Source organism: Diaphorina citri, unplaced genomic scaffold (assembly GCF_000475195.1).
Source record: "Diaphorina citri unplaced genomic scaffold, Diaci psyllid genome assembly version 1.1 scaffold2919, whole genome shotgun sequence".
Lineage (NCBI taxonomy): Eukaryota > Metazoa > Arthropoda > Insecta > Hemiptera > Psyllidae > Diaphorina > Diaphorina citri.
Window position 1 is genome coordinate 1,177 of NW_007380332.1, and position 22,224 is coordinate 23,400.

Genomic DNA, 22,224 nt, shown 5'->3' on the forward strand with positions numbered 1-22,224 from the left:
CGTTTTTCGTCAGCGTCTCTTTGGGATGGCATTTGGTTTTGGGGCCTTTTGGCTTACAATTAAAAAGCCTTTGCCATATTTCCAGGAATCCATATCCAGGAATGCACATCCAATTAAGTGTTCTTCTTCTTCTTTTTCTTCGCCTTTTCCCGTGTATAGACGGGGTCGGCGTTTTTCGTCAGCGTCTCTTTGGGATGGCATTTGGTTTTGGGGCCTTTTGGCTACAACATTTCACTCAACCTTTGTTTTTTTTTTAGCAAGGGAAATTCAGACTGGTATAGGTATAGGTATAGTTAGGTAACCCAGCCAGACAACCCATCCTCTTCCTCTGATGTTATTTTTAATTTTCAATGTTTACAGGCAGAGTTTTAAGAAGGACTTTTTAGCAAGGGAAATTCAGACTGGTATAGGTAGTTAGGTAACCCAGCCAGACAACCCTTCCTCTTCCTCTGATGTTATTTTTAATTTTCAATGTTTACAGGCAGAGTTTTAAGAAGGACGCGATTGGCTGACGGACTGAGCCTGTCAGCAAGGGAAATTCAGACTGGTATAGGTAGTTAGGTAACCCAGCCAGACAACCCATCCTCTTCCTCTGATGTTATTTTTAATTTTCAATGTTTACAGGCAGAGTTTTAAGAAGGACGCGATTGGCTGACGGACTGAGCCTGTCTCAAGTGACAGTTCCTATTGGCGTCCTCCTAGTTATTTTCGAATCCAGACCCGACAGTTTGCCTCAAGTGGCAGCCCTTGCCTTGGCCTCTGCTAACGGACTTCTGCTCAAGGGAGGCAAAGAAGCTTTCCACAGCAACAAAGCCCTTATGGATGTTGTCAAAGAGGCGCTCGCTTCTGTCGGTGCTCAAGATGCCATTTCTCTTGTAAGTTTTCTCACCTTTTTCCTTTTTTCTGAACCCTCTGCATGGATGTGGTCAAAGAGGCGCTCGCTTCTGTCGGCGCTCAAGATGCCATTTCTCTTGTAAGTTCTCTCACCTTTTTCCTTTTTCTGAACCACCTGGGCCAGAAAACTGTTGAAAGAATGAGACGTCTTGTTCTAAGTTGACAGTCTATGTATAAAGCACTACTTGGGTACTTTTTTTTCTTTGATAAAGGGTATATTTACAGGAAGACCCTTACCAAAAATTGAGTGTTTCACAGACTTTGTATTCCACAGAGTGATGGAACCCTCTGGGCCAGGAAACTGTTGGAAGAATGAGACATCTTGTTCTAAGTTGACAGTCTATGTATAAAGCACTACTTGGGTACTTTTTTTTTCTTTGATAAAGGGTATATTTACAGGAAGACCCTTACCAAAAATTGAGTGTTTCACAGACTTTGTATTCCACAGAGTGATGTAACAAAGCCCTCATGGATGTGGTCAAAGAGGCGCTCGCTTCTGTCGGTGCTCAAGATGCCATTTCTCTTGTAAGTTTTCTCACCTTTTTCCTTTTTTCTGAACCCTCTGGGCCAGGAAACTGTTGGAAGAATGAGACATCTTGTTCTAAGTTGACAGTCTATGTATAAAGCACTACTTGGGTACTTTTTTTTTCTTTGATAAAGGGTATATTTACAGGAAGACCCTTACCAAAAATTGAGTGTTTCCTTTGATAAAAGGTATATTTACAGGAAGACCCTTAGGTACCAAAAATTGAGTGTTTCACAGACTTTGTATTCCACAGAGTGATGAATGAGATAGGAAGGTAATATTGCCTCTACTTTTCGGTGTCACGACTACCCCGGTAGTATGTTTCTCCTCAGATGGGTGGGAAGGGAGAAAAAACCAAAAGTGTGTCCTCCATTTTCAAATTTATCCTATTCTCTGTGCAGTCATATCTACTCGTACTAGTACTAGAGTAGAATATATATACCATGTTTATCCTGCCAAAAGGGGACTGGAAAGTCCCTTTACTCCCGCAGTCTGAACACTACGGTCCCGAAGAAACACGCTAAAACCTCGCAGTATAAATACTTTACAAAGATAGCTATATACATAGGTAATAATTACCTTTTACAATGTTAACCCGATATCCTCTACATTCGCAGGTATCTACCCGAGAAGAGATCAGTGATCTCCTCTCCATGGAGAAGCACATTGACCTCATCATCCCCCGAGGCTCCTCAGATCTGGTCCGGAGCATTCAGCAGAAGAGTCAGCACATTCCTGTTCTGGGTCACGCTGAGGGTATTTGCCATGTGTATGTGGACAAGGATGCTGACATCCGGAAGGCCATCAAGATTGGTAAGCTATTTCTGTGTTTTTTTCTTCTTCTTGGGAGTAGGACTTTTTCTTTTCCTTCTCTTTCTCTTTCGTAGGCCAGCCACTCACTATCATCAGGTAGACCTGTCAGATACACCTGATCAGGTCCGCCTGTCAGGTCTACATGATCGTGCATGTGTGTGCTTATCAGGTAGAAGGCCTTTATAATAGGACTTTTTCTTTTCCTTCTCTTTCTCTTTCGTAGGCCAGCCACTCACTATCAGCTAGACCTGTCAGATACACCTGATCAGGTCCGCCTGTCAGGTCTACATGATCGTGCATGTGTGTGCTTATCAGGTAGAAGGCCTTTATATCAATTTTCTCCTTCTTAATTTTCTTCTTCTTCTTCTTCTTCTTCTTCTTCTTCTTCTTCTTCTTCTTCTTCTTCTTCTTCTTCTTCTTCTCCTCCTTCTCCTCCTCCTCCTCCTCCTTCTCGTATTCTCTTATAAATCAGGCTTTTCTCTTTCAACACCGAAGGATGGTGTGTACAGATACAGCCATGTTACTCGTAAAGCTTACAACAATATTAACAGAGTTAATATTTTGTTACACACGCAATAAGTATCAGGAAGGGGCTTTTTGTACTTGATTTCATTTAAAATCTGAAACAGTAGAGGGGTACTCTTCTCGTATTCTCTTATAAATCAGGCTTTTCTCTTTCAACACCGAAGGATGGTGTGCACAGATACAGCCATGTTACTCGTAAAGCTTACAACAATATTAACAGAGTCAATATTTTGTTACACACGCAATAAGTATCAGGAAGGGGCTTTTTGTACTTGATTTCATTTAAAATCTGAAACAGTAGAGGGGTACTCTTTATAAGAACGAAAGCTCCTAATTAGTCACTTTTGGTGTCAAATTTCCTTGATACTCATCAGCTGTCTAGCTTTCGTCTTCTAGGTATCAATTTTCTATCAAGTATCAACTTTCATTCTCAACATGTTCATCATCCTATCATAGGATGATATCTAATCTCATTTTACTCTATTTTCAAAGTATGTCAGAAAAAAATGGAATGATTGTAATAGCTGCGTGGGAAGTAACTACTCTAAGGTGGCGTTCCGATCATAGCGACAGGATCGTACGACCGGGTCGTACGATCGAGCTGCCTGGTCGCGCCATAGAGGCAGCATTCCAATCATCGCGCTTACTTTGATTTTGTACTCAAAATTAAAATATGGGGAAACTCGTGGATCTCTAATAGGATAGAAAGTAAGCCTACCTCCGTTCCTGGAACATAGATTTAATATTAGGACGCGACCGAGTCGAACGATAGTTTTGTTTTGATCGTGATACGAACAGTATGTCGGATTTTTTAAGTACCTAGTGCTAAAAAACGATTGATAGTGCACTTATTGGAGGAAGATGAAGAAGATGACATTATTATCATGTCCTGTTTTTTTCCGGAAAAAAGGATGAAAATTGACGAAATTTACACGTCGCGACTACAAGAGGGCTATAACTCGATCAACTTCTCGTCTTCGTTATCAGAAAGTGACATTTTAAAAGGAATTGGAAACAACTGTAAAAAATTATTACAAAAATAGTATTTTAAATCACATGAAAACCTCACGACCATGCGATCACACTGCTCTCAGAGCGATGGTACGAACAGTATGTCGGATTTTTTAAGTAGTGCTAAAAAACGATTGATAGTGCAATTATTGGAGGAAGATAAAGAAGATGACATTATTATCATGTCCTGTTTTTTTTCCGGAAAAAAGGATGAAAATTGACGAAATTTATACGTCGCGACTACAAGAGGGCTGTAACTCGATCAACTTCTCGTCTTCGTTATCAGAAAATGACATTTTAAAAGGAAAGCGAAAAAATTGAAAACAACTGTAAAAAATTATTACAAAAATAGTATTTTAAATCACATGAAAACCTCACGACCATGCGATCACACTGCTCTCAGAGCGATTGGGCTGTACGACCCAAATAGTGCAGCCGTGTCGTACGACCAGGAAGCTTGGCTCGGAAAGTACTTCATAAGAATACTCGTACATAGAAAGCAGTAGGAAGCGGTCGCACAGCTTGGTCGTACGACCGGTCGCTATGATCGCAACGCCACGCCACCTTTACTGACTTGAACGAAGCTAGGGACTCAAGGAACAAATGCGTGATACAGACCTTGCACCAACGTTATTTTTACCACAAAATTCAATTTCATACCTATCTTAATACCTACGTATGTAAAGTCAGGAGACCAGGACCATTCTCAATCTCCTTACTTTGAGCCCTAATTAAAAAGTATTTAAAGCCTCAAGTTGCGTAGTGTGTTAATTTCTAACATGCCTCACCTGGGATTTAAATCAGCAACCTCCTTCTTTCCAGGTACCTAAGTACTTTAACCACTTCTCAAGTGTTCAAATGCATTTTATATTCTTACAAATTGCAATTACACGAACACTTTACCAGCGCAGATAACAGGTACTTGTTGGGAACACTAGAACGGAAAAAACAGGAGAATATGTACTTCGTTTATCCTGTTTGCTCTTCCTGTATAAGTTCCCACAGCTTTCTCGTAAAATACACGCTGCAACACCGATAATAGATTGAAATGGAGCTGTGGAGTGCAGAATAAATAGAAGAGTAAAACGGAGTGGGATTCTAAAGAAACGAAAGTGTTAAGGACGTTTTCCGCTCTCTTTTGCTAGAAAACACACGTTTTCGCATACAAATGATTCTCGCTTGATAAATTTCAAGAGCGTGAAAAGTATGTAGGAATGTGAAAATTTTATTTCGAGTGTTTAAAAACATGAAAGAAAATCAGGCCAATTTTTTGTGGGCGTGATTCCGGAGACACGAGTATGTGATCAGGTAAGGCTCATTGCAGTCATTGCACGTTGACACAGAGTACAACCGCGTCACTGAAAACAGGTTCAACCCCTATCAAACGAACAAATATCCTCAGATATACCTATCTTACGCTCTGTAAACACGTAAAATGTAGAACTTCTTTACCTTCCTTCCTCACGCAAAAATCGTCTTATCATTCTTCGACCACAGACAAAACAATGATAAAAGCGAGTTGAGAGAGAACCTCAGGTTAAGGTTAAGAGTATACACATTTTATACTCTAAATGGAAGTACAGAAACTACCGTAATATAAATAAGTTACACTTTGAGAAAACTTTTCGTCAAGTTTTAAACGCTCTCACATCAAAAGCTGAAAAAATAATAAATGGAGATGATATTAAGAGAAGAAGGAAGGTAAAGAGAAATCAACTGTGAGGAGCAGGTACGGAGCAAAACGAGTTACACCAGAAGAGATAAGTCTGAGAGAAGATTAGGTAAACGGGAGGAAAGGGATAGGAAGACTGTAGGAAGGGAAAACAGAGAAGAGGTGGAAGGCAAGGAAGATGGTGAAGCTAAGAAAGATAGGAGGAAGAGGAGGATAAGGAATTGGAAGGTAAAAAGATGATAGAAAGGGAGAAGGGATAAGAATGTGGAATAAGGTGAGAAATATGGTGAAGGAGAAAGTCAGCTGAGAGAGAGGGGGAAGAGAGGAACTTGGTGGAGAAGAGAGAGAAACTGGGAAAAGGGAAGTTGAAGGAGAGAGCAAAAGGTAAGAGGAGGGAAAAAAACTAAACGGATAAGAAGTGTGGGAGGAAGAGAACGACAGGATAAAGACTAGACAAGAGACTGAGAAGGACAAAGAGAGAGGGGGAGAGAGAGAAACTTGGGAGAAAAGCGAGAAAGTGGGAAAAGTGAAGTTGAATAAGAAGAAGGAAGGTGGAAAGAGAAATAGTGGGGGAATAAGAGAAGTGTGGGAGAATGAGGACGAGAGGATAAAGACTATAGGAGGGACTGAAAAGTGACGGATGGTAGGGAATATGGTTAGAGGACTGGTAGGGAGAGTGTGGGAAAGAGGAGCGTGTTTACTTTCCTTGGAATGACGAGAAAGTTATGGATCCTCTGAGACTATTTCAGCATTTTCCAGCGCTATTCATATAGCACTGCCGTGTTTGAACGAAAGTGCTGCGGGCGGCATGTAGTTTACACCACGGAGATGTCAGAAGTCTGAATAATGGTACCCTTTAGAAAGGGTACGAGTATGTGTGAGTCAAAATTCTGATGATTTTAAATTTCATATATAAGCTTAAATTCTGACGAGTGCAAATTGAGGAATGAGGACCCCCTTCAAAATTAAAATAAAATTAAAAAAGGTGAATTTTTTGTCAGCTCCTGTCTGAATAAAAAATTGATAGCTTTTTCCAAAATGATGGAAAAAAAACTGATTGAGGAGCAGCACAACCTCGTTCAGTTTCAGTGAGGTCATTCAAAAGCCGCCTTTCCGAGTACTAACTTAAGTGTGCACATTACCATTGTTATGATAAATTAGGTATGTGAGAAATTCCTCAAGCTAAGAGCGGAGAGACGAGATAAGACGAGAAATTGCCAAAACAAAAGCCGAAGCAGACAATATTATGCTTAGGAGTTATAATAGTTATATGCATGTGTTTCTGGATTATAAGGAAAGATGTACGGATAAATTAAAGTTGACAATACGTTTTACAACTGAGAGACTTTCTCTTCACCTAGCTATGTAGATAACATGTTATTTGTTTATAAAGTTAGTCAAGTTGAGAAACATACCTCAGCAGATAGACAGGGTGCGGGTATAGTATAAATCAGTAAGTTAGTTATATACAGTATTCATACTAAGTAGAGTACTCAAGCAACCCCTCTGAAGTTTTACTGAGTGTTTCCAGAGGGGACTTATTGCTTATAGCAAATTGAGGAATGAGGACCCCCTTTAAAATGAAAATAAAATTAAAAAAAGTGAATTTTTTGTCAGCTCCTGTCTGAATAAAAAATTGATAGCTTTTTCCAAAATGATGGAAAAAACTAATTGAGGAGCAGCACAACCTCGTTCAGTTTCAGTTAGGTCATTCAAACGCCGCCTTTCCGAGTACTAACTTAAGTGTGCACATTACCATTGTTATGATAAATTATGTGAGAAATTCCTCAAGAGCGGAGAGACGAGATAAGTCGAGAAATTGCCAAAACAAAAGCCGAAGCAGACAATATTATGCTTAGGAGTTATATGCATGTGTTTCTGGATTATAAGGAAAGATGGTACGGATAAATTAAAGTTGACAATACGTTTTACAACTGAGAGACTTTCTCAAGGTCTTTTCAATTGAGACCAAAATTACCGCGAAATTGGTGGCAAGACAAAGTGATCTATCATGGTGAGATGGGTACCAATAGGGGACGTTATATTGGTAGGGAAGCGTGTATAATCAAAACTCATTGGCTCATGGACAAAATAAACTGACAAACTCTATTCCTTAAATCTTAAATCATTAAGAACCTAAAAAAATACTCACTCTTTGACGAGCTCGTCAAAGTTTGTCTGTTCCCCTTTTGGTACATGGACCCCTCTTCCGAATGTAAACAGAATTTCCATTAAGTTTGACTCAAACTTGCAAGGGACAAGGAACTCTATCTTACCTATACGTGTGACTATGACATCACCCAACATAAATAAAACTCCCTTTATACGGTGCCCCATTCAAGTCGTTTTCTACTTTCTACAGACTTTCCCAAAGTTCTGCCTTCCGCTATCTCTCATTTCTAGTTGAACTCATCAGTTGTTTGTACCGCTCCTTTTCCATTTCCTGATTTCCATTCTCAAAGAGACATTTGAGTTCTCCGGCTACTTTGGTCTTTGGGCCGGATTTCCTCTCTCTCCTGAAAGAGAGTGGATTATTAGGCTGGTTTCATATCCGGATCACAATTTATTGTAGCGTGAGCTCTTCAAGATTCAAAAGTCCATTGTATTTTGAATATTTTTGTGTCGGATGTATTTTATATTGTATTTTAGATATCGGATTAATAGTAGTGGGACAAAAGCGTGAGACCCCAATTTGGGCACCTAACTTAAAGGATTATTAACTATAGATTAAGCAGTAAGCACGAATTCTTGTTACAGAATACGGTTAGGTGGTAGAGAACATCCCAAGGGTGCTCCAAATAGCTGCTCCAATCCACGCCACTACTTACTCTGTATATTTTTTTTTATTATAATTATTATTTTTTTATATATATTTTTTTTACTCTGTATATTTTCATGATGGAAGACATTGTGAATGTAAAATCCTAATATCTGATCCGCATAAGAAACTATGAGCGACACACAGGAAGAAAATAGTGACTGCATTGTTCCCAATGAAAATGAAACTTTAAAACCGAATCCCATGGGAAATCTTCTCTCTAGAATGGAGAAAGAAATTAAGTTTTCAACTGTGGAGCAGAGAGAGCTTACTTTGATTTTGTACTCAAAATTACTCGAAACTCGTGGATCTCTAATAGGATAGAAAGTAAGCCTACCTCCGTTCCTGGAACATAGATTTAATATTAGGAAGAAAAATGAAAGAGGTGCAGAGAGGGTTGAGAGAAGCAAAGAAAGGATGAAATGAAATAAGATAATAATGTAATGTATGGAATGATTGTGATAGCTGCGTGGGAAGTAACTACTCTAAGGTGGTGTTCCGATCATAGCGACAGGATCGTACGACCGGGTCGTACGATCGAGCTGCCTGGTCGCGCCATAGAGGCAGCATTCCAATCATTGCGACCGAGTCGAACGACAGTTTTGTTTTGATCGTGTTACGAACAGTATGTCGGATTTTTTAAGTAGTGCTAAAAAACGATTGATAGTGCAATTATTAGAGGAAGATGAAGAAGATGACATTATTATCATGTCCTGTTTTTTTTTCGGGAAAAATGATGAGAATTGACGAAATTTACACGTCGCGACTACAAGAGGGCTGTAACTCGATCAACTTCTCGTCTTCGTCATCAGAAAATGACATTTTAAAAGGAAAGCGAAAAAATTGAAAACAACTGTAAAAAATTATTACAAAAATAGTATTTTAAATCACATGAAAACCTCACGACCATGCGATCACACTGCTCTCAGAGCGATTGGGCTGTACGACCCAAATAGTGCAGCCGTGTCGTACGACCAGGAAGCTTGGCTCGGAAAGTACTTCATAAGAATACTCGTACATAGAAAGCAGTAGGAAGCGGTCGCACAGCTTGGTCGTACGACCGGTCGCTATGATCGCAACGCCACGCCACCTTTACTGACTTGAACCAAGCTAGGGACTCAAAGAACAAATGCGTGATACAGACCTTGCACCAACGTTATTTTTACCACAAAATTCAATTTCATACCTATCTTAATACCTACTTATGTAAATTATTTGCAAAATAAGGTAGGATTTGATTTGAAAAAGACTTTGGGGAAAAAACCTGATTGTACTTTTTAAGATAAAAGATTTGAGCGCATACCTATGTACATCTATTCCATTGACGTCCACGTAGCAGATACACGTACCTATTTACATTGAACGCACGTAAACTGTGCACGACACCCCGTCACGTTTTTTTTTTACGTACCTACATAGGTTATAGGTGCCTATAAGTACTAAAAATAGGTAAAGTCAGAGGACAATATAGAACATAGTTAAGTATTTACATAGGTAGGTAGATTAATCAGGAATTATTCATATTTGCAAAATAAGGTAGGATTTGATTTGAAAAAGACTTTGGGGAAAAAACCTGATTGTACTTATTAAGATAAAAGATTTGAGCGCATACCTACATCTATGCCATTGACGTCCACGTAGCAGATACACGTACCTATTTACATTGAACGCACGTCAACTGTGCACGACACCCCATCACGTGCTTTACAAGACTTTTGTTTACCAACACCTTCCGTTCAGCTTACGATTATTTGGATCTGGATTTTCCTCAGCACAAAGATTTACGTACTAATGTGTTGAAGAATAATTAAAAGCACACAAATCCGCGCCAAATCCTATTAATTTACTGGAAAAAAGTGAAGAAAAGATTCCATCATCTGCTAATTTTCCGCGGTGAATTTTCCTCGGGGAAGGAAAATCTCGTCTTAAACTAATAAGGTTTATTTCTGAGCTGTTTAATTATTCAAGTCACGACGAAAGCTTGAGCACGTTTCGTCCTCAGAGGAAGGTGTAAACTGTACAAACTTTGTAATTCGAGTGCTGTGTCAAAGGCGTTTCAAAATTTTTGGAGGATGTCACAACATTACAAGTTTTAGTGGATGTGACCACATTACAAGTGGTCAAATTGGATATTTGGTCGTTTCCCACTAACTTACAAGTAGCTCCTAAATCGTCCTCAGCCAGCAGCTTTTGCATGCATTGGCTTCAAACCCACTGTGAATTCCAGTTGACTGGAAGGGGAGCACTCTCGATCTCGATCAATCTTAGCAGCATGAGTGGGTCGTATGTCGTATTAGAAAGAGTACTATTCGAAATAAAAGCAAAAAAAAAATAATAATAAAAACGAAAAAAATCGACTCTGGCTGGAATTAAAACTCTGACGTCCGGCATAAAAGCCTTAAATCTAATTCCACTCTGTAGGCAGCACCTAAGAACTAAGCTTTTTCTTGAGACGTCGGCTTTTATCCCCCCCCCCTTCTCCCCTCTTAGCTCCAATTTTGGTATTTCAGGTATTTCAAGATAACAAAATTGCTCACGAATTCTTTGTCCCTTCAGTACCTCACCCAGGTCTGATGTTCGTTGAAAATTCATCTTAGGTTATTTTATCTATCGTATTATTACATTTATTTTTTTACAAATTACAAAATGGTCATACACTTTTGAGAAACATAAGATTTGAGAAACAAAACATTTGCTGATTTTACTGTGCTCCCTAGTTCTAGAGTTTTCTCAAATCGCTGATCTTGAGTCTTACAAAGTCATGTGCTCCCTATACTAGTACATACCTACAACAAAATAGTTCAGAAATCCAAAAACATGTACCATAAATCACTCTTGAACTCTATAGGTTTGATGAGTTACTATCTGACTCATTGACTGAGTAGTCCACTGAAAAGAGCCGTTCTTCCTAACACCTCACTCACTCTTTACGCATCTCTACGACCCCAGTACACTGAAGAGCGTCCCCGAAAGCTCTGTTTACGTCTTATTAAAAGCTCATTACCCTCCCGGTCCCCCACTATCTGTATTTTTCATTCCTATGTCTTTCACATGTTTCAGCAAGGGACTCAAAATGTGATTACCCCGCCGCCTGCAATGCCATGGAGACTCTCCTAATTCACGAGGATCACTTCCAGGGATCTTTCTTCACCGATGTCTGCAAGATGTTCAGGGACGAAGGCGTAAGTTGAACTTTTTAAATGTTTGAATGAAATGAATGAATGAAAGTTTTTATCGTTTTATTAATACAATTTGTATATTAACAATGTTTAGCTTAATTCTAATACATATGTACTTATATTCTAACCTAAATCTAATCTAACTTATTCTAGGTGCCCACCCTATTGGAATAGGAGACTATTAAGGAGCGCGGTAGCGCTCCGCCCCGCCAAGTCAAGAAAGTTTGACCGCGCTACTAGAGATATTATACGCGATGAAATTAATGTTTGATGAAATTTGACAACCTTTACTTAATTATGTATGTCAGTCTTGTCAATACATAGGTAATATATACTACACACGTATACCTAAAATACACGTGCCTACTGCCTACATATTATCATCATAAGTCTAATATAATTATGACACATTACACGTTCATAACATAATAAAGTAAGTCTAGGTACATGCGTGTGGAGAATATTGTCGTTTGATGTCGAATTTTTGAATATGTCTTTGGCTTCTCACCTTTTGCCGTTTCTTCGTTCATTAAGAATCTTGAAGCATAATTATATTACAACTTTTCGGAAAAATCGCGATGTGTAGGTAGGTAGATAGGTAGGTGGTTCCTATCAAGTAAAAAGCGAAAGAAAAAAATTGATACCTAAAAAGAAAATAACATCCCTTTTAATGTGTATGAAAAACTCCTTGGACATCTAACTAAATTGATACCTCAAATTATTGAAGACATTAAAAATAGAGAAAGAAAAGAACCCTTACTTATGCTTTCAAAAAAAGGAAGAAGAATAAGGGTAGTACTAAAAGAACTAGGGTAGTACTAAAAGAATTGCTTATGTTTGTGTTATTTTTATTCTACCTAGTAGATAACATAATGAACTTTCAAATAAAGTGATAAAAGATAAAGAGAGGAGAGAGCAGATAAGAAAGAAATTAGACACAAGAGAGAAACAGAAAGGGAGAGAGAGAAAAGGTAGGTTCCTAAATGAAAATTATTTTTCAATCAGGGGGGTGTGAGTTCATATCCCTGTCCAGTGTCCACGCATAAATTTTATCAATTTATTTGAAATGTTAACATCTAAAATAGTACCTATTCATTAACTTTTATAGCGCTCTAGGGTGACCACGTATTCAATTGAAAATGTCAGTCCCGTAGTTATGGCCTGCACATAACTACTCATAAAGACATAATGAACTTTCAAATAAAGTGATAAAAGATAGAGAGAGGAGAGAGCAGATAAGAAAGAAATTAGACACAAGAGAGAAACAGAAAGGGAGAGAGAGAAAAGGTAGGTTCCTGAATGAAAATTATTTTTCAATTAGGAGGGTGTGAGTTCATATCCCTGTCCAGTGTCCACGCATAAATTTTATCAATTTATTTGAAATTTTAACATCTAAAATAGTACCTATTTATTAACTTTTATAGCGCTCTAGGGTGACCACGTATTCAATTGAAAATGTCAGTCCCGTAGTTATGGCCTGCACATAACTACTCATAAAAATAAAAAATGGAGACAGGGAAAAATGGAAATATAATTAAGTTGAAAAAAAAAATCTCATTTTTTCCTTATTAATGTACATTTTGAAAGGAAGAAATTGCTTACTGTAGGGAAAAATTTCCCGGAGGCAGGTCGTTAAGACGGCGGATCGTGATTGAAATGAAAATCTAATGTATCTTTATTTCGTAAAGACATTTTGACATCTCCACTAATAAAATCATTATAAACTTCATAATGATAATTTGAAAACTAAAACATTATCATGTGCAATCGTACACTTGTACCTACGAGTGCTTACTACCTAATCTTATTTCTTCAGTGAAGTCGAAAAAAACTCAACTATAACAATCAGAGTCCTTGTCCCTCTAAAATTTTGCTGTCGCTTTTGAATGTCTTGATATTGAGGAGCAACCTCCGTGACCGAGGGTTCGATTCCCGGCGGGGTTGAAGTTTTTTCAGCTCAGTGCTTGGAGTTCGGGCTGCACTCGGCCTCGTGAGGACAATGGAGTAGCTACTTTAATCGGGTAGCGACCAGTGGCGGCATTAGCAGTGTATAAAATAAAATAATTAATGTTTGATGAAATTTGACAACCTATACTCAATTATGTATGTCAGTCTTGTCAATACATACATAGGTAATACATACTACACACGTATACCTAAAATACACGTGCCTTCTGCCTACATATTATTATCATAAGTCTAATATAATTATGACACATTACACGTTCATAACATAATCAAGTAAGTCTAGGTACATGCGTGTGGAGAATTTTGTCGTTTGATGTCGAATTTTTGAATATGTCTTTGGCTTCTCACCTTTTGCCGTTTCTTCGTTCATTAAGAATCTTGAAGCATAATAAATTATATTACAACTTTTCGGAAAAATCGCGATGTGTAGGTAGGTGGTTCCTATCAAGTAAAAAGCGAAAGAAAAAAATAGATACCTAAAAAGAAAATAACATCCCTTTTAATGTGTATGAAAAACTCTCGCTCTCCCTTCTCCTCAACCTCACCTTACCTCTCCCTCTTTTTCGAGCCTCTCTTTCCTCTCTTATCCTTGGTTTCTCCCTGTCTTCCTATCCCAACTCTTTTACACTTTATCATTGTTATACCCTGTCTTTCCTCTTCTTCACTATGCATCAACCTCTCTCTCTCTCCCTTCTCTTCAACCTCACCTTACCTCTCCCTCTTTTTCGAGCCTCTCTTTCCTCTCTTATCCTTGGTTTCTCCCTGTCTTCCTATCCCAACTCTTTAATCCCCTCCCTTCTCTCAGTAACTTTCTTCCCTCCCCTTCCTTCTTTACTCCTCTTCCCCTCAATCTCTCCCACTCCTCCTTCCTCTTCCCCTTTATCTCTCTTGCTCCTTCTTCTCCTCTTCCCCTCTATACTCTTTATCCTCTCTTTCCCCTTCTCTCCTTTTTCTCCTCCCTTTCTTCCTCTATCCTCCCCCCCCCCTTTTCTCCTCCTGTCGTCTCGTTATCTTGTCAAGACGCTCTCTCTTATCATCTTGACTTCTAAGCTTTGACGAGAGTTTCACAGAACCATTGTCTTCATCTGGATTTATCCAAGTGTGTGTAAACCCTTAACCCTCCCCCCTTTTCTCCTCCTGTCGTCTCGTTATCTTGTCAAGACGCTCTCTCATATCATCTTGACTTCTAAGCTTTGACGAGAGTTTCACAGAACCATTGTCTTCATCTGGATTTATCCAAGTGTGTGTAAACCCTTAACCCTTTGTGCTCCACGTTCCACATGAGAGAAATTTTCCCTTTTTTTGCCATTAGGTGGGTTTATACGCTCAAGCCATTTGCTGAAACTGGCTTGCGCAAGCTGGTTTGCACAAGAATGAACGCATTCTTGAAGATTGCACAAGCCACAAATATCTCTTTCTAGGTTCCTCTCACAGTTTTGTACCAAACGAACAAAGCGGCATGCGCAAGCCAGTTTGTGCAAAGGGCTTGAGCGTGTAAACCCACCTTTACGTTGTTTTTCTCAGTTTGTGGAGAAAAAAAAATAGGTTGTTTATACTCCGAACAGAAATTTATTGAACATTAAACTCGATCGTCGTTGAAAAGGTTAATTAGATACTCGAATCTGTTTGTGGAGTGTTTGCATCATCTTCCCGGGCTTGAGCGTGTAAACCCACCTTTACGTTTTTCTCAGTTTGTGAAAAAAAAAATAGGTTGTTTTTACTACGAACAGAAATTTATTGAACATTAAACTCGATCGTCGAAATTTATTGAACATTAAACTCGATCGTCGTTGAAAAGGTTAATTAGATACTCGAATCTGTTTGTGGAGTGTTTGCATCATCTTCCCGAATTTCTGCTTCGCTAATCAAATGCTTGAAGGCACTTGTGCTACCTCTTGTCCCCTAAAGTACTCACATTATATCATATGTAGGCTGCTGTTAGCCCAGCCCCTTAGAAACACATGTGAAACCAATGAAAAGACTCATATATTTGATGAAATTTGACAACCTATACTTAATTATGTAGGTATGTCAGTCTTGTCAATACATACATAGGTAATACATACTACACACGTATACCTAAAATACACGTGCCTACTGCCTACATATTATTATCATAAGTCTAATATAATTATGACACATTACACGTTCATAACATAATAAAGTAAGTCTAAGTACATGCGTGTGAAGAATATTGTCGTTTGATGTCGAATTTTCGAATATGTCTTTGGCTTCTCAGCTTTTGCCGTTTCTTCGTTCATTAAGAATCTTGAAGCATAATAAATTATATTACAACTTTTCGGAAAAATCGCGATGTGTAGGTAGGTATAGGTGGTTCCTATCAAGTAAAAAGCGAAAGAAAAAAATAGATACCTAAAAAGAAAATAACATCCCTTTTAATGTGTATGAAAAACTCCTTGGTCCTCTAACTCTAACTAAATTGATACCTCAAATTATTGAAGACATTAAAAATAGAGAAAGAAAAGAACCCTTACCTATGCTTTCAAAAAAAAAAGAAGAAGAATAAGGGTAGTACTAAAAGAACTAGGGTATAGTACTAAAAGAATTGCTTATGTTTGTGTTATTTTTATTCTACCTAGTAGATAACTTTCAAATAAAGTGATAAAAGATAGAGAGAGGAGAGAGCCGATAAGAAAGACATTAGACACAAGAGAGAAACAGAAAGGGAGAGAGAGAAAAGGTAGGTTCCTAAATGAAAATTATTTTTCAATCAGGGGGGTGTGAGTTATCATCCTCTCCATATATCTTTGTTGATTGTCAATCGATTCAGGTTAAATGGATTTTAGTTTTCCTTTGAAAACTGTATAGATTACCTTCATGTCCAATGCCTTATCTTTTACTCTCTTTCCAAAATAGGACTCCTCTTCCAGCATTCCAATGAAGGACATCATCCAGAGAATCCAAGGCTATGTCTTCTATGGAACCTCTCTACCAAATACGCCGAATGAATGAAAGTTTTTATTGTTTTATTAATACAATTTGTATGTTAACAATGTTTAGCTTAATTCTAATACATACTTATATTCTAACCTAAATCTAATCTAACTTATTCTAGGTGCCCACCCTATTAGAATAGGAGACTATAGGAACATGAAACACAAGAAAATACCTAGAATACCTTTGTTTGAAAAGAAAATACCTAGAATACTTTTGTTTAAAAAGAAAATACCTAGAAAGGCTGTAAGGTCTAAAGCTCTCTCCACACATAGTCCACGTAGCTGGAATAATTTATTATTATTTTAAAGATGAATGAGCATAAAGGGACGCTAGTAAATTTGAACTGACCCAAGGGATTTTTTAAGGGTCTTGTCGCCGCGCCGAACATCCTAAAAAAATTGTAATTTAGTTTTAATGAACTACCTACATAGTAAGCGGCAATGAAAATAATTTCACAAGTTCAATAGTTAATTTGAATTTCATACAGAACTACCGCACGTTAGACTTCAACGAACAGATTTTCCGTAGCTCTGCCGCAGCGCATAAATATGTCCGCATGACCCAGACATTCAACCATCTAAAACAACGACCCAACCAGAGAAGATAAAATTGAGCATACCTAAGCTGACAATGAAGGGATCAGAAACATTGAAAGAAGAAACTAGCCTGCCCAAATCCCTATCTCTAATTTTAGAATCAATTTACTGAATTACATCTCTCGGAACAAAAAGAACACAACGTAGATATTCTCCTAAAAATAACCCAGACCTTACAGGAGTTACAGGAATACTGGGATTTTGAAAATACGCTTCCTTTCGCCGAAAAAAAAATACCTAGGAACAACAAGAAATCACGTAAATCCCTTCCCAACATTATCCCTTTATACAACCCACCTATTTTGGGATTTCTCAACATATTGCTTAGGTAATCTGAAAAGTTCGGGGAGAATAAATAGTGAGATATAGGTATCTTGGGTTATTTTCTGGGTTGAATACAGCAAAAGCTGTTTCTTCTGTTAATTACAATTTCAGCAATTTTCCAATCAGACTTGTTTCACTTTATTTCTGATTAAAAAATCTCCAAGTTTCTCGTCCGCCATCCTAGAAATCTGAGAATCGAGAGGATATTGTGTTTCTTTTTGGATTCTTTCCTCTTCTTTTTCTCATTTCATTTTTGTTTTGCAATCATCTCATTCAGTGGAGTAGGTGTGATTTAGGAAAAGTTCTTGAAGTTAATCCAAATCCAAAATATTGGTCAATTTGCATTAAGTTCTGTATTGCTATGAATAGTAAGCTTGATTTGCCTATTTGGAATGTGTTGGACAAACTTTCAATTCGCCTCATCCTCTCCATATCTCTTTGTTGCTTGTCAATCGATTCAGGTTAAACGGATTTTAGTTTTCCTTTGAAAACTGTATAGATTACCTTCATGTCCAATGTCTTATCTTTTACTCTCTTTCCAAAACAGGACTCCTCTTCCAGCATTCCAATGAAGGACATCATCCAGAGAATCCAAGGCTATGTCTTCTATGGAACCTCTCTACCAAATACGCCCTCATCCTCTCCATATCTCTTTGTTGATTGTCAATCGATTCAGTTTAAATGGATTTTGGTTTTCCTTTGAAAACTGAATAGATTACCTTCATGTCCAATGTCTTATCTTTTACTCTCTTTCCAAAAGAGGACTCCTCTTCCAGCATTCCAATGAAGGACATCATCCAGAGAATCCAAGGCTATGTCTTCTATGGGACCTCTATACCAAATACGCCACTCATCTTCTCACTTCTAATAACAAAGTTATCTCTCTTGTTTTAATTTCCTTCTTGTTGTGAAACACACTGATATCCTGTTCAGTCTCCCTGTCTTTCTTCATAAAAGTTAAAGGTTGCTACAGACGATCAAGCCTGCAGTATTGCTTGATGTCTTTCCTCAGTTCTGAATTTATATCCTGTTTGGGGACGTTAAGCTACACATGTCCACACATAGTTGACGGCCGTCGATCGACCAGGTGAATCTATGTTGTTAAGGCAGTAAACGTTTTCAGTCGATCGGCGGCTGTCGACTATGTGTAGACACAGGTCCGAAGAAGACTGTACTATTTGTTATTGGATTTACCTTTGAAAGTTAATCATGAAACGAGCTTATGGAACTGTTAATGAAGAAATGCAGAGAAAACGATGCGTTAGGACCTTGATGCTTGATAAATGAAAATGACTTGATGTTAGCTTCATAAAAGACTTGATGCATCAGGTGTGGAGGCTGTGAAAAATTGAAAATGTGATGCACAGTGATTTTTTTAAAAGGTTTGACAGAGGGAACTGTAACTGCTAAGGTCTTATCGTCCTGAAATCGAAGAGAGAAGGAAGACGGGATAGGAGAAAGCCAGCCGTTCCGAGAACGAACTTAATCCGATCAGGATAAAATCCTCCCCGGGCGGAAATCGAACCCGCGGCCTAGCGCTTACAGGGCAGACCCGCTACCAACTAAGCTAATTAGGCTGGCGATGCAGAGGGAAATAAATGTAAGGACTGTTAGGAGTAGTTATAGTTACATTTTATGTGCCTCGTTAAAATTGTGTATATCTATACGTATATTATGTAGGTATCTAGTTGATATTATATTAACGATACTATTCGATCAAATTGTTCATCAATCGCTCAAAAATGTTTGTTTCTGCAGGTGAAAGTGTACGCCGGGCCCAATTTGACCAAGAAATTGACGTTCGGGCCCCCACCTGCCGCCTTCTTTCCAGGTAAGTACTTTAACCACTTCTCAAGTGTTCAAATGCATTTTATATTCTTACAATTTGCAATTACACGAACACTTTACCAGCGCAGATAACAGGTACTTGTTGGGAACACTAGAACGGAAAAAACAGGAGAATATGTACTTCGTTTATCCTGTTAGCTCTTCCTGTTTAAGTTCCCACAGCTTTCTCGTAAAATACACGCTGCAACACCGATAATAGATTGAAATGGAGCTGTGGAGTGCAGAATAAATAGAAGAGTAAAACGGAGTGGGATTCTAAAGAAACGAAAGTGTTAAGGACGTTTTCCGCTCTCTTTTGCTAGAAAACACACATTTTCGCATACAAAAATGATTCTCGCTTGATAAATTTCAAGAGCGTGAAAAGTATGTGGGAATGTGAAAATTTTATTTCGAGTGTTTAAAAACATGGAAGAAAATCGGGCCAATTTTTTGTGGGCGTGATTCCGGAGACACGAGTATGTGATCAGGTAAGGCTCACTGCACGTTGACACAGGGTAGAACCGCGTCACTGAAAACAGGTTCAACCCCTATCAAACGAACAAATATCCTCAGATATACCTATCTTACGCTCTGTAAACACGTAAAAGTTTTCGCATACAAATGATTCTCGCTTGATAAATTTCAAGAGCGTGAAAAGTATGTAGGAATGTGAAAATTTTATTTCGAGTGTTTAAAAACATGAAAGAAAATCAGGCCAATTTTTTGTGGGCGTGATTCCGGAGACACGAGTATGTGATCAGGTAAGGCTCATTGCAGTCATTGCACGTTGACACAGAGTACAACCGCGTCACTGAAAACAGGTTCAACCCCTATCAAACGAACAAATATCCTCAGATATACCTATCTTACGCTCTGTAAACACGTAAAATGTAGAACTTCTTTACCTTCCTTCCTCACGCAAAAATCGTCTTATCATTCTTCGACCACAGACAAAACAATGATAATCAATATAGTTTTTATTATTATTCGTTTTCATCCTATTTTGTAATCCAATTAAAGCCCCAATTTGTCCAATCCTACACTCCATATGAAAATCTTGTATTCTTACAAGGAATCCAATCAAGAATCAAATAAGCATCATTCAATAGGATAAGGAAAGTCGTGTGATGTTCACACCAGATTTTTTTTCATATCCTGACTGGCCAGATCTACTGGAAATGCCTACCTAGAGACCAATATGTATGCAGCTCACAGAATAAATTGAGGAATCAATCAAGAGCCACCTGAAAGGCAGAAAAAGCAGTTTTTTTTTTTCATATCCTGACTGGCCAGATCTACTGGAAATGCCTACCTAGAGACCAATATGTATGCAGCTCACAGAATAAATTGAGGAAATATTTTACTATTGATTTAATTAAACATGTCCTATTTCGACAGGATAAAAGCCTCAAAAGGACTTAGTCCCGCCTCAAACCAATTGACAATGAATGCTCACTATCAGGTAGACCTAATAGGTACACCTGATCAGGCCTGCCTGACAGGTCTACCTGAAAGTGAGTGACTAGCCTAACAGTGAATGCTCTCTCCACTCCACTCTTCCTCATAATTATATGAAAGTACATACTTATATGAACGTATATGCGAGAACGTATAAAACACTAGCTGAATTCCGTCGCTTCGCTCCGGAATCCCGCTAGTTCATCCCGAGGCATGGCCAAACTTGTGGAAAAGGCATGGTTTCATATCCTGACTGGTGACTGGCCAGATCTACTGGAAATGCCTACCTAGAGACCAATATGTATGCAGCTCACAGAATAAATTGAGGAAATACACGACTTTGTTACTTCGAGTATTTAATGAAAAAGGAAATTTCATTTCATGAAAGGTGTTTCAAAAGGTCTTGATAGAAAAAAGGGAGGGAAATACGTGGGAATTATAGGATCGAAGATCAAAAGAGAGAGAGAATAAGGGAGAAGATACATACTGATTGCAAAAGCGAGTGAGAGGAACAGAGAATAAATTATTCTTGTTCGATTTCTTCTTTTGACAAATAAAAAAATAAACAAGATCCCTGTTAGTGTTGTTTGTTTGCGTTCTTTGCAGTCTTTGCTTGTTTGTATGGGTCAAATTTTGTGAGACAGAAAACGCTGATAATTATGACCTTATCAGTTTACTATAACTCTACCTCTACACTTTTATAATTTTCGCAATAAACTCTTATACGTACATATTTATATTTTATAAATATAGGGGAAGTACTAATGTACTTCTGTATGTTATCATGTACCTGACCTAAATAAGCTCTAAAAATAAACAAGCACAAAAAGATATATTTCATTATTGACTGTAGGTAGATAGGTATATTTGCTACATTTGAATAATGTTAGAAAGATCAAATAAATAAAGTTGAAAAAAAAAGATCAAATACCTAAGTGGCAAAATTCAGGGGCTAAATGTGACAATAAAGACAAGAGAAAATTCTACTTAAATGCTCAAAATATATTCAGATATCCTACATTTAAGAACATTAAGAATGATATAGATAAAAGAAAAGAAGAATGAATGAGCAAGGATAAGAAAGCTCAGAATAAAATCTTTCTTGGACAAGAGAGTGTAAATGAGAAAGAAAAAGTGTTACGTGACTTATTCAGGGGCTAAATGTGACAATAAAGACAAGAGAAAATTCTACTTAAATGCTCAAAATAAATTCAGATATACATTTAAGAACATTAAGAATGATATAGATAAAAGAAAAGAGGAATGAATGAGCAAGGATAAGAAAGCTCAGAATAAAATCTTTCTTGGACAAGAGAGTGTAAATGAGAAAGAAAAAGTGTTACGTGACTATCACGTATGAAAGCTTTTAAGCCTTACAGACCAAAAGTATTGTCCTCTCGCCCTAAGATTACGTTATCAAGTCCATTCAGCTAACATCTTGATAGAGGAAAATAATGAACAACTGAACAAGGGATTACAAAAAGAGAGATTTCTTAAAAAAAAAAGCAAGAAAAAAGTTCATTTCAAAATTTGAATAACTCTTTTATTTCAAGAGAAAGACAAGAAACTTTTTTAATTTATTTTTCTTTTTGAATTCTCGTCAAGAAATGATTATGAATAAATTCTTTTTTTTTAGTATAATGTAATTATAAGTA

The 22,224-nt window shown here is 37.8% G+C and overlaps 1 protein-coding gene across 1 annotated transcript; it reads left to right on the plus strand.

The window, feature by feature from the left end:
- Positions 1-599: 599 nt before the first annotated feature.
- On the plus strand, positions 600-22,011 carry LOC103519743 (probable delta-1-pyrroline-5-carboxylate synthase). The gene is made up of 5 exons (XM_008484831.2): positions 600-875; positions 2,038-2,233; positions 11,320-11,441; positions 19,043-19,115; positions 21,977-22,011. Exons 1-5 carry the CDS (start codon positions 615-617, stop codon positions 22,009-22,011), a joined length of 687 nt encoding a protein of 228 aa, XP_008483053.2. The 5' UTR covers positions 600-614.
- Positions 22,012-22,224: the final 213 nt, after the last annotated feature.